The following is a 12,151-nucleotide window of genomic DNA, read 5'->3' as shown; positions in this document are numbered from 1 at the left end:
GGCAGGGAAAAGATGGATGTGAAAGTATGTGACAAAGAAAGAGAAGGGTTACTCTTCAAAAGAAAAAAAAGAGTAGAAACATTAGAGAACAGACAGAAAAATACTAGACACATAAGCCAAGAAAGCAGCTCACGGCTGACACGATGTGAGAAAATAGCGATTAATATGAATGTGTTACAGAGGCGCATGGAAAAGAACACATTCTGCCCTGGAAGCAAAGATTTAGTAAACATTGCTCCAGATTCATTTGGCTTTCTTAATTAGTACTGTTCTGATGCTTCAAATGCCTTTGTGATTGATGAACTGAATTAATAAAATAAAAACTGTGAAAAGTACTAAAACAGTAAGTTCATTTTATCACTTGAAGAAAAATAAGATGGAACACCAATGACCTTGCTTTCTTTGACTTAATATTGCTGCGAATAAACAAAAATTGCCTCTGACATGAAGGCATCCAATCCAAGTAACTTTCGGTAACGTGCTGTTCAACCAAGAAATCCCCAGTGGCATGGTGAATCATCGCTAAAGAGACTGGGCCAAAGATATATTGTTTTACATATACAAACCTTGCGATCAATTTAACTCTAACAACAGTGGTAAGACTGCACTGGGCTTCCAAAAATAAACTGGGTTAACGTGCACATAAGGGAGTTATGACCCTAGTAGTGCTGCTTCTAAGAGAGCTGGGATAACCTACATGAGGTGACCACGGCTAAAACCCAGACTTCAATGAGCTTGGGGAAGCAATGAGGTCTATTTTCACCCACTGTGTGGCTTAGCTAGTTAGCTAGATAAACTAACTAGCAGGGTGTATTCAGCGGTGCAATACCCGGCTATCTTAAAGTTAACCATAGGACAGCTTTATGGTCTGATCAGAGTTAGCCACATAGATTAAGTTGCTAACTTAAGCAGCTAACAATGCTCGCACAGAAACTTATCCCTCCCACCTCCAGAACACCTCCGACTTATGCAGCTAGAATTTAGCCTCCTATGGCATTGAATATTACTGGGTAGACATTTAAATGGATAACTTTTCAGTTATCCATCTAAATGGGTTTTGAATATTGACCTCAATATATTTTGACAATGGTCTTCCTAGTTTTGGTAACTGTGTGGATTGTTAGAAAATCTGGTGCTATCACATGGCAGGGGGCTTGGCTGTTGGTTTAGGAGCTGGTTTTGTAAGAATCAATGAGGAAAATAGCAAGGCCTGAGATGGCCTACTAATGGACCATTTGGTCCTTTTCTGCCGTCATTTCTATGTATCTCGCCTACGCCTTGTATATTCCATTTCTATGTATCTCGCCTACGCCTTGTATATTCCATTTCTATGTATCTCGCCTACGCCTTGTATATTCCTGTAAATAGTCCGTTGCAGTTTTTATTTATTGCTTAAATTCCTCCACCTCCTGCTCTTTGTATACTCCTCCTTGTTTGCCCTCCCTGTTCATTGTAATTTCTACCTTTAAAGTTACATTGTAAACCGGTATGATGTATGCATACTAATACCGGTATATAAAAGTTTTTAAATAAATAAATAAATGTTTCAAAGGAGATGGTAAATGCCATTATAATAGATTGTGTGCATGGGATTGATGTGGAGGACAGTGGAGGGAAAAGAGTTGAAGATTTCATTTATTTTCTTTTCAACTTCCCAATTGATGACTTTTTTAAATGATAAAACAGATTTGGTCTGATAAAATGCTAGAAAGCCAACTTAATACCATGATCCAGTATGAACCCTTGAATGTAAGAATTAGAACGCTTTTTAAACTGTTTACTTCTGGTAGTAATGTGGGAAATTAACACCTTAAGAAATATTTAAATTGGATCCTACTATTGTGGACTGTAATGTAAGAGGATTAGGAGAATTTCTAATATTTATAAATGTGTTTTCTTATTTCTTTTCTCTGTACTACTTACTTTTCTGATCAAGATTGTATTCTTGTAAATTTATTGGTTAAAATGATAAATAAAGAATTAAAAAAAAAAAGAGTTGAAGATTCAGGTGTTGTCACATATGAGTGTTGAATGCATGCCTGAGTTTGGTCTTTTCCTGCTGTCCTTTACTATGTTACCATATTACATAGCCCTTCCTGTTATATGCTGCATGGCTATGCTGTCACACTTTCCAAGATGTATGCTATGTGCACTGCAGTATAAATCCAAAACTTTCAGATCAAGAAGCGTGAAGAGCATGAGTTGTTATGCTTTTATTTTTGCCCTGGCCAAAATAGTGTATCTGAAGATCATCCTACTCCATAATTCCAGAAGACATAGACCAAAAATAATATTATCAAAAAGCATATAACAAGACATGAAAAGTAAGACACATTTTGAAAAATTCTTCCCAGGTAGCATTATGATGCAAAAAAGATAATCCTAGATATATCAAGTAGGAAAAAAAAACACATGCCCAGACCCCACTAAATTTTAGTGAGACATCAGCTTAAAGTACTTAAAAGAACAAAGTCATGAATACATGATCATGGTCACACAGCCAGAGAGAAATACCTGAATATGACAAAAGCCACGAGCCTTGAAATCATCCAGTATAAAAGTCTGGAATGCTTGAAGTAATCCAGCATAGTCAGAGCTACAAGTCTTCCCAGATGGAAGCAGAAGCTGGAACTGTGTTTGAGCCTGCACAGTCTGGAATAACTGGAGCTCTACAACAAACAAACAAAAAAAAAAGTGAGGTATATTCATCTTATTTACTGCCATAATTGACAATGGAATATCAAGTTGGTGAATTCTCTGAACATGTTCCAATGCCCATTTCTTTTAATTGTGATACAGAATATGATGAATGTCATAGTAGATAACTGCTTTATTGTAGTGCAGGGATGGCAACTCCGGTCCTCAGGGAATACAAACAGGCCTGGTTTTCAGGATATTCATGCTGAATAGTCATGAGATATATATTTCGTACAATGGAGGCCATGCTTGCAAATCTGTCTCATGCATAGTCATTGTGGATACCCTGAAAACCTGGCCTGTTTGTGGTTCTCAAGGACCTGAATTGGCCACCCCTGTTATAGCGAATAATCAAGCAACCCAAGCATTGTATTTTATGGGACTGATACTTTTATTGCAGAATAATGCACTCAGAATAACGCACCTAAAAATGTATTCTGACTTGGAAAGCAGCATATTAGAGGCATATGGGCAGATGTATATATTTTTGAATGCAGTTTCAGCTACTTACTGAAATGTATTCCCCTTTCCTCTTCATACAACAAGAAGAGCATTAACCGACAGAATGCTGTGATCCAAACAGGCAGGGAAACCTCCACAAACATTTTAGTGAAGGATCTCATGCCATGTTAAAGAAGAATGTATATATGGCTCCCTCTTTCCTATCTTTCATGCAATCCATTAGAACCATAGGAGACCTATATACTACAGTGTGCTATTTTTACAGTGAACAGTAAATGCACTATGTATGTACTAAGCCCTACCATGGATTTAAGTCATGGTTTTCAATCATGTGAACATGGCCATGGTAAAATACATTTGTGAAATATGTAAATAGGGGATAATGAACTGTGTCGCACATGGGATGAGCAAATTCTAACGTGTAACCATCTCTTATTACACTGAGGACCCACTGATCCTGGTTGACCTTGGCTCGCTCCTCATAAAAATGAGTCAATCGACCCCTTGTTAAAGGCACGACGGAGTGGGCCAACCTCAACTCATTGTGCAGATTTGGATCCCAAGGATCCTCAGCTGATGGAGGCTCCAAAGGGTTGATGTCCAGCTCGAAAGGACTGCCCTCAAGCCTGACTACAAAAATAAAAAGGTCTCTGCGCCACTGGAGCCGCCCTCGGTTGGATGAGTTCTCCTATTGTCCTGAAAACAAAGACGCAAGGGAAAGTTAAGCTTGCCCCTTGGCTTGTGCTAAGGCAATTTATGTACTTTACTGTCACCTAATTGCTTCCCTAGTTGTTCCAGCTCCTCCCCAAATAAGAGGTGGCCCTTGAAAGGTAGAAGAGCCAGCTGGGACTTAGACGAAACGTCCGCCGACTAGTTATGGAGTCTCAAGAGATGCTGTGTGGCTTCCGCAGCCCCCATAATATGGGAAGACGTCCACACCAAATCATACAAGGCATCCGCTACATAAGCTATAGAAGCTTCTAACTGCTCAGCCTGAGTCCCTTGAGCTCCCGCAGTCATCTGCCCCTCCTGGAGCTGCTGCACCCAGCGTAAGCAAGATCTCTGCACGAAGCTTTACAAATGGCAGCCCGGAGGCTCAAAGCCGAAACCTCAAAAATCTGTTTGAGATGGACCTCCAGCTTGTGGTCCTGAACATCTTTCAGCGCCGCTGCTCCCACAACTGAAATGGTTGTCTTCTTTGTGACAGCTGAGACTGCCGCATCCACCTTGGGAAGCGCAAAGAGCTCCAAGGTCTTCTTTGGCAAGGTATAAAGCTTCACCATTGCCCTGCCTACTCGTAATCTGGAATCCGGAGCACCCCATTCTTGGTGTATGGACACATGATATGGAAAAACGGAAGGAGGACTCTTTATGCCTTCCAAGACAAGATCCGCCTCATCTTTGTGAGAGTCATAGAAACATAGAAATGACGGCAGAAGAAGACCAAATGGCCCATCAAGTCTGCCCAGCAAGCTACGCACTTTATCCATTTTTTTTCCCTTTTTCTCTCTCCCACCTGTTACTATTGGCTTCCAGTACCCTCCAGCCCTAATTCCCCTCCACCCAATTTAGAGAGCAGCTTTGAATCTGCATCCAAGTGACATCCAGCTCAATTGGGGGTAGCAACCGCTGCAACAAGCAGGCCACCCCCTTGCCCCATACTCTTACCCACCCTTGTTTTTATTTTTTATTTTTTGGAAATAGCAGCCCTCCATCCTTCCGCTCCGTGAAGGTGGAACACCAACTACTGGCCACTGGCATCCCGCTCCGTGAATGCCTCTGTGGCTACTGCCGCTCCGTGCAGTGTTTGAATGCCGCTGTGGCTACTGCCGCTCCATGCAGTGTTTGAATGTCTCCACTTTATTCACGCCCTCTAGACTTGATGGATCCACAGTGTTTATCCCACGCCCCTTTGAAGTCGTTCACAGTTTTAGACTTCACCACTTCCTCCGGAAGGGCATTCCAGGCATCCACCACCCTTTCCGTGAAGAAATACTTCCTGACATTGGTTCTTAGTCTTCCTCCCTGGAGCCTCAGCTCGTGACCTCTGGTTCTGCTGATTTTTTTCTGATGGAAAAGGTTTGTTGATGTCTTTGGATCATTAAAGTTTTTCAAGTATCTGAAAGTCTGAATCATATCACCCCTGCTCCTCCTTTCCTCCAGGGAGTACATATTTAGATTCTTCAATCTCTCCTCGTATGTCATCCTATGAAGACCCTCCACCTTCCTGGTCGCCCTTCTCTGAACTGCTTCCATCTTGTCCTTGTCTCTTTGTAGATACGGTCTCCAGAACTGAACACAGTACTCCAGGTGTGGCCTCACCAAGGATCTGTACAAGGGGATAATCACTTCCCTTTTCTTACTCGATATTCCTCTCTCTATGCATCCCAGCATTCTTCTGGCTTTTGCTATCGCCTTGTCGCATTGTTTCGCAGACTTCATATCATTAGACACTATCACCCCAAGGTCCCTTTCCTGCTCTGTGCACATCAGCCTTTCCCCCCCCCATCGAATATAGTTCATTTGGATTTCCACTCCCCATATGCATGACTTTGCACTTCTTGGCATTAAATCTCAGCTGCCATATCTTCGACCACTCTTCCAGTTTCCTTAAATCCCGTCTCATTCTCTCCACTCCTTCCAGCGTGTCCACTCTGTTGCAGATCTTAGTGTCGTCCGCAAAAAGACAAACCTTACCTTCTATCCCGTCCGCAATGTCGCTCACAAAGATATTGAACAGGACCGGTCCCAACACCGATCCTTGTGGTACACCACTTAAAACCTCTCTCTCTTCAGAGAAAGTTCCATTTACCATCACGCATTGTTTTCTGTCCGTCAACCAGTTTTCAATCCAGGTCACCACTTCAGCACTCACTCCTAAGCTTCTCGTTTTATTCACCAGTCTCCTGTGCGGAACCGTATCAAAAGCTTTGCTGAAATCCAAGTAGATGACATCGAGCGCTCTTCCTTGATCCAATTCCTTGGTTACCCAGTCAAAAAAGTCAATCAGATTTGTCTGACAGGATCTTCCTCTGGTGAATCCATGCTGCCTCTGGTCCATCAATTCTCCCGACTGTAGATAGTTCACTATTCTCTCTTTCAACAGTGACTCCATTACTTTTCCCACCACCGAAGTGAGGCTAACTGGTCTGTAGTTACCAGCCTCCTCTCTGTTCCCACTCTTGTGAAGCGGGACCACCACCGCTCTTCTCCAATCACTCGGCACCACTCCCGTTTCTAGGGATCTATTGAACAGGTCGCACAGCGGTCCAGCCAGCACATCTCTGAGCTCCCTCAGTATCCTTGGATGAATCCCATCAGGCCCCATGGCTTTGTCCACTTTCAGATTCTTTAGCTCTTCCCATACATTATCTACTGTAAATGGATTTTCCTCTGTTCCACTTCCCTCCAGTTTCTTGTTGTGTAGAGATGGTCCTTCTCCAGGGTCTTCTTTAGTGAACACAGAGCTGAAGTATTCGTTTAATATTTCTGCCATTTCTTCGTCTCTCTCCACACATTGATCATTTCCACCTTTAAATTTCACTATACCACTTTGGACTTTTCTCTTTTCGCTGATGTATCTGAGAAATGTTTTGTCACCATATTTTATCTCCTTGGCAATCCTCTCTTCCGCTTGACTTTTTGCCAACTTGATTAATTTCTTCATCTCCCTCAGTTGAGTCCTCACATGGCGGCTGTAGCCCCACCTCCTCTAGAACTTGGGGAATAAGAGGGGTAAGTTCCTCCCTACAGAACAGGTGGAGTATCTTAGGGTCATCCCCCTCGGCCGCCTCCATCATGTCCGCAGCTACCGGATCTGCTGCTTGGTCCCCCAAGAGCACCTCACCCGGGTCTGAGACATCACCCTGCGGAGTCGTAAAAGCCAAACGAATGACCCTGGTGGCTGATGTGCCCCGTGATGTCCCACAACCAACTGGCCCAGATCTGGATGTAAAACGAGAGGGCCTTGACACCCCCTGCTGGAGCTCAAGCCCCTCCTGCTGTGCCAAATAGGCCTTGTACAGGAGCAAAATGAATTCAGGCGAGAAGGGGTGTGGAGTCGCAGTGATAGATTGCGGCCGCCACATGTCCTCCCCTGCAGGTGGAGGACTCTCTCCAGGGTGGACCAGGGAAAGTGTTGGAGGAAAATCCCCATTGGGCCCCAATAGCACAGTCCTGATCGACGGGGATTCCAAGATGATTCCCGTGGTTATAGGAGCAGGGAGCTGCACGTGGGCTTAGCTGTCCAGAGGAGCAGGGGCCGGTGCAGTCACGATTCTCCTCCATTTCGTGGATGGTGGGAGTTTGGAGGGTCCCTCCCCCCCAAAATACAGTCACACACAGACCACGGCAATTCAAGTGCGCAGGAGCCACTCCAGATGTGCAGCAGGCTGACCCTCTTACCATCGAGCCAAGGAGAAGAAGGAACCCCTGATCAAAAAAAAAAACCAGACACCCCGAGAAGAAAAAACCCGCATGGGGGTGCGTCTCCTTCCTCGTTTCTTTCTTTTTTTTTTTAAAGCAGCCTCACCGAAGTTTCCTACTCCTAACACTGAAGAGAGCTGTCCAGCTCAATTCAGCAAGTTAAGAAAAGGAGAGGAAAAGTGAGTAAAGTGAGCCAACGAAAAACAGTCTCCTAATTGACCTCGTGAAGGGGAGGGATCTGGAGCTCCAGATGTGCACTCCATGGTACCCTGGACCGGGCATACAAAAGGGTCACCAACCCCCAGCCCATCCGACTCAACCAAGCAGGGTAGGGATCCCTTACTAGGAGCCCCGACCCCTGGGATCAAGGCTCAAAGGAAGAAAAGTTACAAAAAAAGATACTGGGCACGCTGAAAAAACTGCAGGTTTATGCATCAGCCACCATCTGCTGGAGACAGAGAAATAGTGAGGAACTGCAGGTGGCATCAAGGTATATAAAGCAGTGCCAGTTTTACTTTCTCTGTCTCCATCTTCTGGCATGGATGAATAAACCCAGAAGTCTGGATTGATCCAGGTATGTACAGGGAACATTATGGATTCAACTCCCGCTAAATGTATTTAATGTCAACTTATCAACCCTGAGTATATTTTCAGTCAGTAAACTTGAATCAGTGTCCTGTCCTCAGTAGTTTTGGGGAGTTTTTCCTAAAGATCGTCTCTATGAGCTCTGAAATTTAGCTTTCTCGCTGTACAAGATGAACCACCCAGGGTTGTTAGGACTCAGCCGCTCTCCTGAAGTGTGTCCAGTTACAGAAGATCTAGACTGATCCCCTTCTTTGGGCGCGGGACCTGGGGAGAGGGGAGTTATATTATGATTTAGCTTTGTGAACCTGTCTGAAGTGTCATGAGACTGTGGTCTGTCCTAGTTTACTTATTTCCATTAGAATAAGCACCCCTCCCAGTGTAAGAAGATCTACAGCGAGAAAACCATCTGCTTGATGGCCAATTCTAAAACTTCCTTTTCAGTGATAGGTAAAACTGCTGCATTTTAGATCCTAATTCAGTTGGATCATGCCTTTTTATGGGAAGTTCATTGTAGGCTCTTAGTTCAATAAATTATATCATTTAAATGCAAACTTTAGAAATTTAACCTCTCCCCGCCACAGGCTTACACAAATATGACTGATATATATTAATGTATGAAAGAATCCATCGTGTAAGGCACATCTAGAAAATATATAAGCCGCATCTTTTTCAAAATTCAAGGAGTTTAAAGTATCTTGCAATGTCCCGGCAGTCGCTGCCCTGTCTTCCATTTGCCTTCGAGGAGTACGGTTTTAAGATAAGGAATATGGAACTAACGGATGTGGCAGGAATTCCAGAAATCAGATTTGCTAGGGAAAGAGGAAGAAGTAACCTGATCCAGAAAACCAAGGAGCTAGTCTGAAAGGTCTGCCAACTGTTAGCAGCTTGCATTTATATGTTCTGAGATGATCATCCTTTGATTGTAGTCAGAACGGTTTAGTGCTGTCAAGATGGTCTTTAAGCTTGTACGATTGTAGTATGTATTTCTGGGTTGAAAGAGCATTAATTTAAAAAAATGTAAGCTATACATATTTCGTTTATTTAGGGAGGTAAAATGTTAAAAAAGAGAAAAAAAAATTAAAAAATTACCTTGAGGTGGCTATTGCTGTACCAACACAAAATACTGCTTATGGAGAATAATAATCAAAGGATTACATGTGGGTAAATTCATAAAAACGCAATTTGAATATTGTTACCCCCATTCCCCCAATGCATAAAGAAAGGGGGGTGGGGACAAGTTACAGGAGGGAAAGTGCACGCGGAGATTTTATTTTGAAATCATTTTGCACTGTCACCCCTCTAACTTGCCCCCTGCTGCAAGACAGGTGCAACGTAAGCAATTGCAAAAGTGCCCATCGGTCTGCATTTTCAAAGAGAAACTCCCCAAAGGGTTTCCCTTTGCAAATGGGCATGCAGACCCACAGCCACAAAGTATGCAGGCTTCCCGCGGAGTTTCATTATTGTCGCACATGGGGAAAAGAGTAGGTCTTATTTGCATCCATTGGCAGAATAAAGATACTAACTGCATATTCTCCCCAGCATGCACCTCTTGTTATGTGGACTTACTTTGGCAGGCATTAGGATGTGGGGGGCCTGGAACCCAGCGATGGCTCTCTATGTCGCAAAGGAACGATGAATTTGTAAATGCATTCTGGTAGCCCTGGTGGCATATGAGCTGGCACGGTTGGAACCGCGGATTACCACCCTCTACCTTCTCACAAAACAGAGCGCCGTTAGTCAGATCTGAGGTGTTGAAAAGAAGTGGACATCGTGGACCTGTCATTGGTTAAATAACAGTAACTTAATACACATTTGAAAGAAAAGAAATATTTTCCACTTTTTTCAAGTGGTTCGTTGTACGATGTCAAAAGGATTTAATCTGCTATGAAAAAATACAAGGCAAGTCTTCAATCACATTGGCATCGCATCTGCCTGAGCGAAGAAAGAAAATCAGATATCAAACCACACAATAAATCAAAAGTGCTATCAAATACATATATATTTTTTTTAAATGTGAGCATTGTTTATTAAATAAAGAAGGGTCATTTTTTCACCACTCTTGAATGTTTTGCAGAGGTTTTCAAGCATTTGCAAATTCTCAATTAAAACTACAGTTACATCAATCAGAATTCAAGTGAACTATATTTTAAAAAAAAAAAAAAAAAAAGAAAAATTAGCAAATAGCTTAGGGACCATATTATTTAATAAACCAGCGAGCAGACCAGTTCTCCAGTAAAAGTTAGCCGGTACACTTATCCCAGATATTCAGCGAGATAAATGTCCCAGTGAATAGGATACCCTAAAGATATGCAGCTAACTTTAGCCAGATAACTTAAAAACCTAACTCAACTGGCAATGTTTGAATGTAACTGGTCAGTTTTTAAAGTTATCTAGGCTTACCTATCCAGAAAACATTCCACTTAACCGGATATCTTCAAAAACAGCCACTTAAGTTGCAGTGTAAAGTTAAAAAAAAAAAAAAAAAAAGCCTGTGGCCGAATTCCCATCTCTTTTCCCCAAAACGTCATAAATAGCCTTACTGGGTTATGCTTCCCACCCCCTCCCCCCCACCCCCACTCCCCAAAATCCTACGATATGCAAAAATATAATGTGGAGGTACAAATTGGTCTCCTTGGCCCTTTCCATGCTGCTTTTTTAAAATTCTAGCCCTCTTCTTGCCCCTGCCATTCACCCAGCCACAACCTCTTTGTCTCGGGCTGCCCCCCCCAGGGCTGTGGAGGCCCCCCCCCCAGGCGTGAGGTATGCTCTTACCCGCTCCCTGCACTTCCAGGGCTGCTTTGACAGCAGCAGCGCTGGGAGTGTGATCTGCCCCCACAGCTTACGCTTCGGGGGGCTGCAGCTGTCCATAGCAGCGCTGGGAGCTCTGAGTTTGAGTCTACCTCGCTGCGGCTGGGGGGGGGGGGGAAGCCCAGCAAAGAGCTCGCAAGAGGGTGAAGGATAGAGAGCAAGAAGAGAAGGATAGAGGACCTGCTGGGAGGACTGAAGTTCCCTGGTTGAGATGGATGTGGACAATGACAATATTATCTAAGTGCATTTTCTAGAAAGTTCACTTTAAGCGTGCAATAGCATATAAGGAGCAAAAGCAGTACATTAGCCCCGCTCCGCAACCACCCCTGTCCCTACATGGGAACCAAAATAAAAAACTCTAAAGTTTTCTCTTAAAGAATCGTCTCTCTGAACGATTGCAATACGAACGTGGGTTTGCTGCTGTTTCAGAGTCCCATCGTGATGTTGTCATCTATCTTTGTTTAAGTGTCCTGATGTCATATACCAACTCCTAGGGGGATGTGGTGGATAAGAAAATCCCAAGGAACTCTAATGCGGAATTTCACAGTCTTGGATTTTTGCTTTCATTTATTTTGGGGGGGGGGGGGGGGTTTCCCATCCAAGTAAATGTTTCCTCTTAGTTTTTGCACGTGTTTTCATCACTCTCGTGGGGCCCGGGTAGTCGAGTGGGGGTACCTCAGATTGGTATAGAGTTGGTGCAGAGAACACCATCTGTTGCCAGTTAATCACGAACCCGCAAAACACTGGGATTCTAATTTAAGGTGGGGCTCGCTGGATTCCTTGGTGCCAAGTTACACTGTAAAACCGGAGGGGGTGCTACATGCATATACTTTTATGTGCCCAAAACAAAGGATTGTACTGGGCGTGGCAGAGTTGGGATGCAATTTAAATTTATGCATGTACCTTTCATTTTAAAAGTCTGCACGTAAATTCGCATGCACAAGTTACAGGTTGCAAAAAACAGCTGCAACTTTCTGTGGCTGACTTTCCGCATGCAATTCCAGATCATTTTCAAAGCAACTTTGTGCCCATCAGTTTGCTTTGAAAATTGGTTTAACTTCTGCTGGCAGTTCCCACATAAGATGCAAGTGATGTTACACAATTACCCACGGCAAGGCAAAGCTGAGCAAAGCAGGGAACACGACAAGGCAAGACTGGACAAAGCAGGGACACG

The 12,151-nt window shown here is 43.5% G+C and overlaps 1 protein-coding gene across 1 annotated transcript in view; it reads right to left on the bottom strand.

Moving 5' to 3' along the window:
• TG (thyroglobulin) overlaps positions 1 to 12,151 on the bottom strand; it is a 422,996-nt gene that overhangs the window by 316,099 nt on the left and 94,746 nt on the right. Inside the window, exons 18-19 of the mRNA XM_029587208.1 lie at positions 9,736 to 9,945; positions 2,515 to 2,669 (exon numbers count right to left, since the gene is read on the bottom strand). Coding sequence (XP_029443068.1) covers positions 2,515 to 2,669; positions 9,736 to 9,945 — 365 coding nt within the window. The remainder of the gene's footprint in view (positions 1 to 2,514; positions 2,670 to 9,735; positions 9,946 to 12,151) is intronic.

Source organism: Rhinatrema bivittatum, chromosome 2 (genome assembly GCF_901001135.1).
Source record: "Rhinatrema bivittatum chromosome 2, aRhiBiv1.1, whole genome shotgun sequence".
Classification (NCBI taxonomy): domain Eukaryota; kingdom Metazoa; phylum Chordata; class Amphibia; order Gymnophiona; family Rhinatrematidae; genus Rhinatrema; species Rhinatrema bivittatum.
The sequence above is the reverse complement of the archived record's forward strand: the minus strand, read 5'-3'. Positions and strand labels throughout refer to the sequence as shown.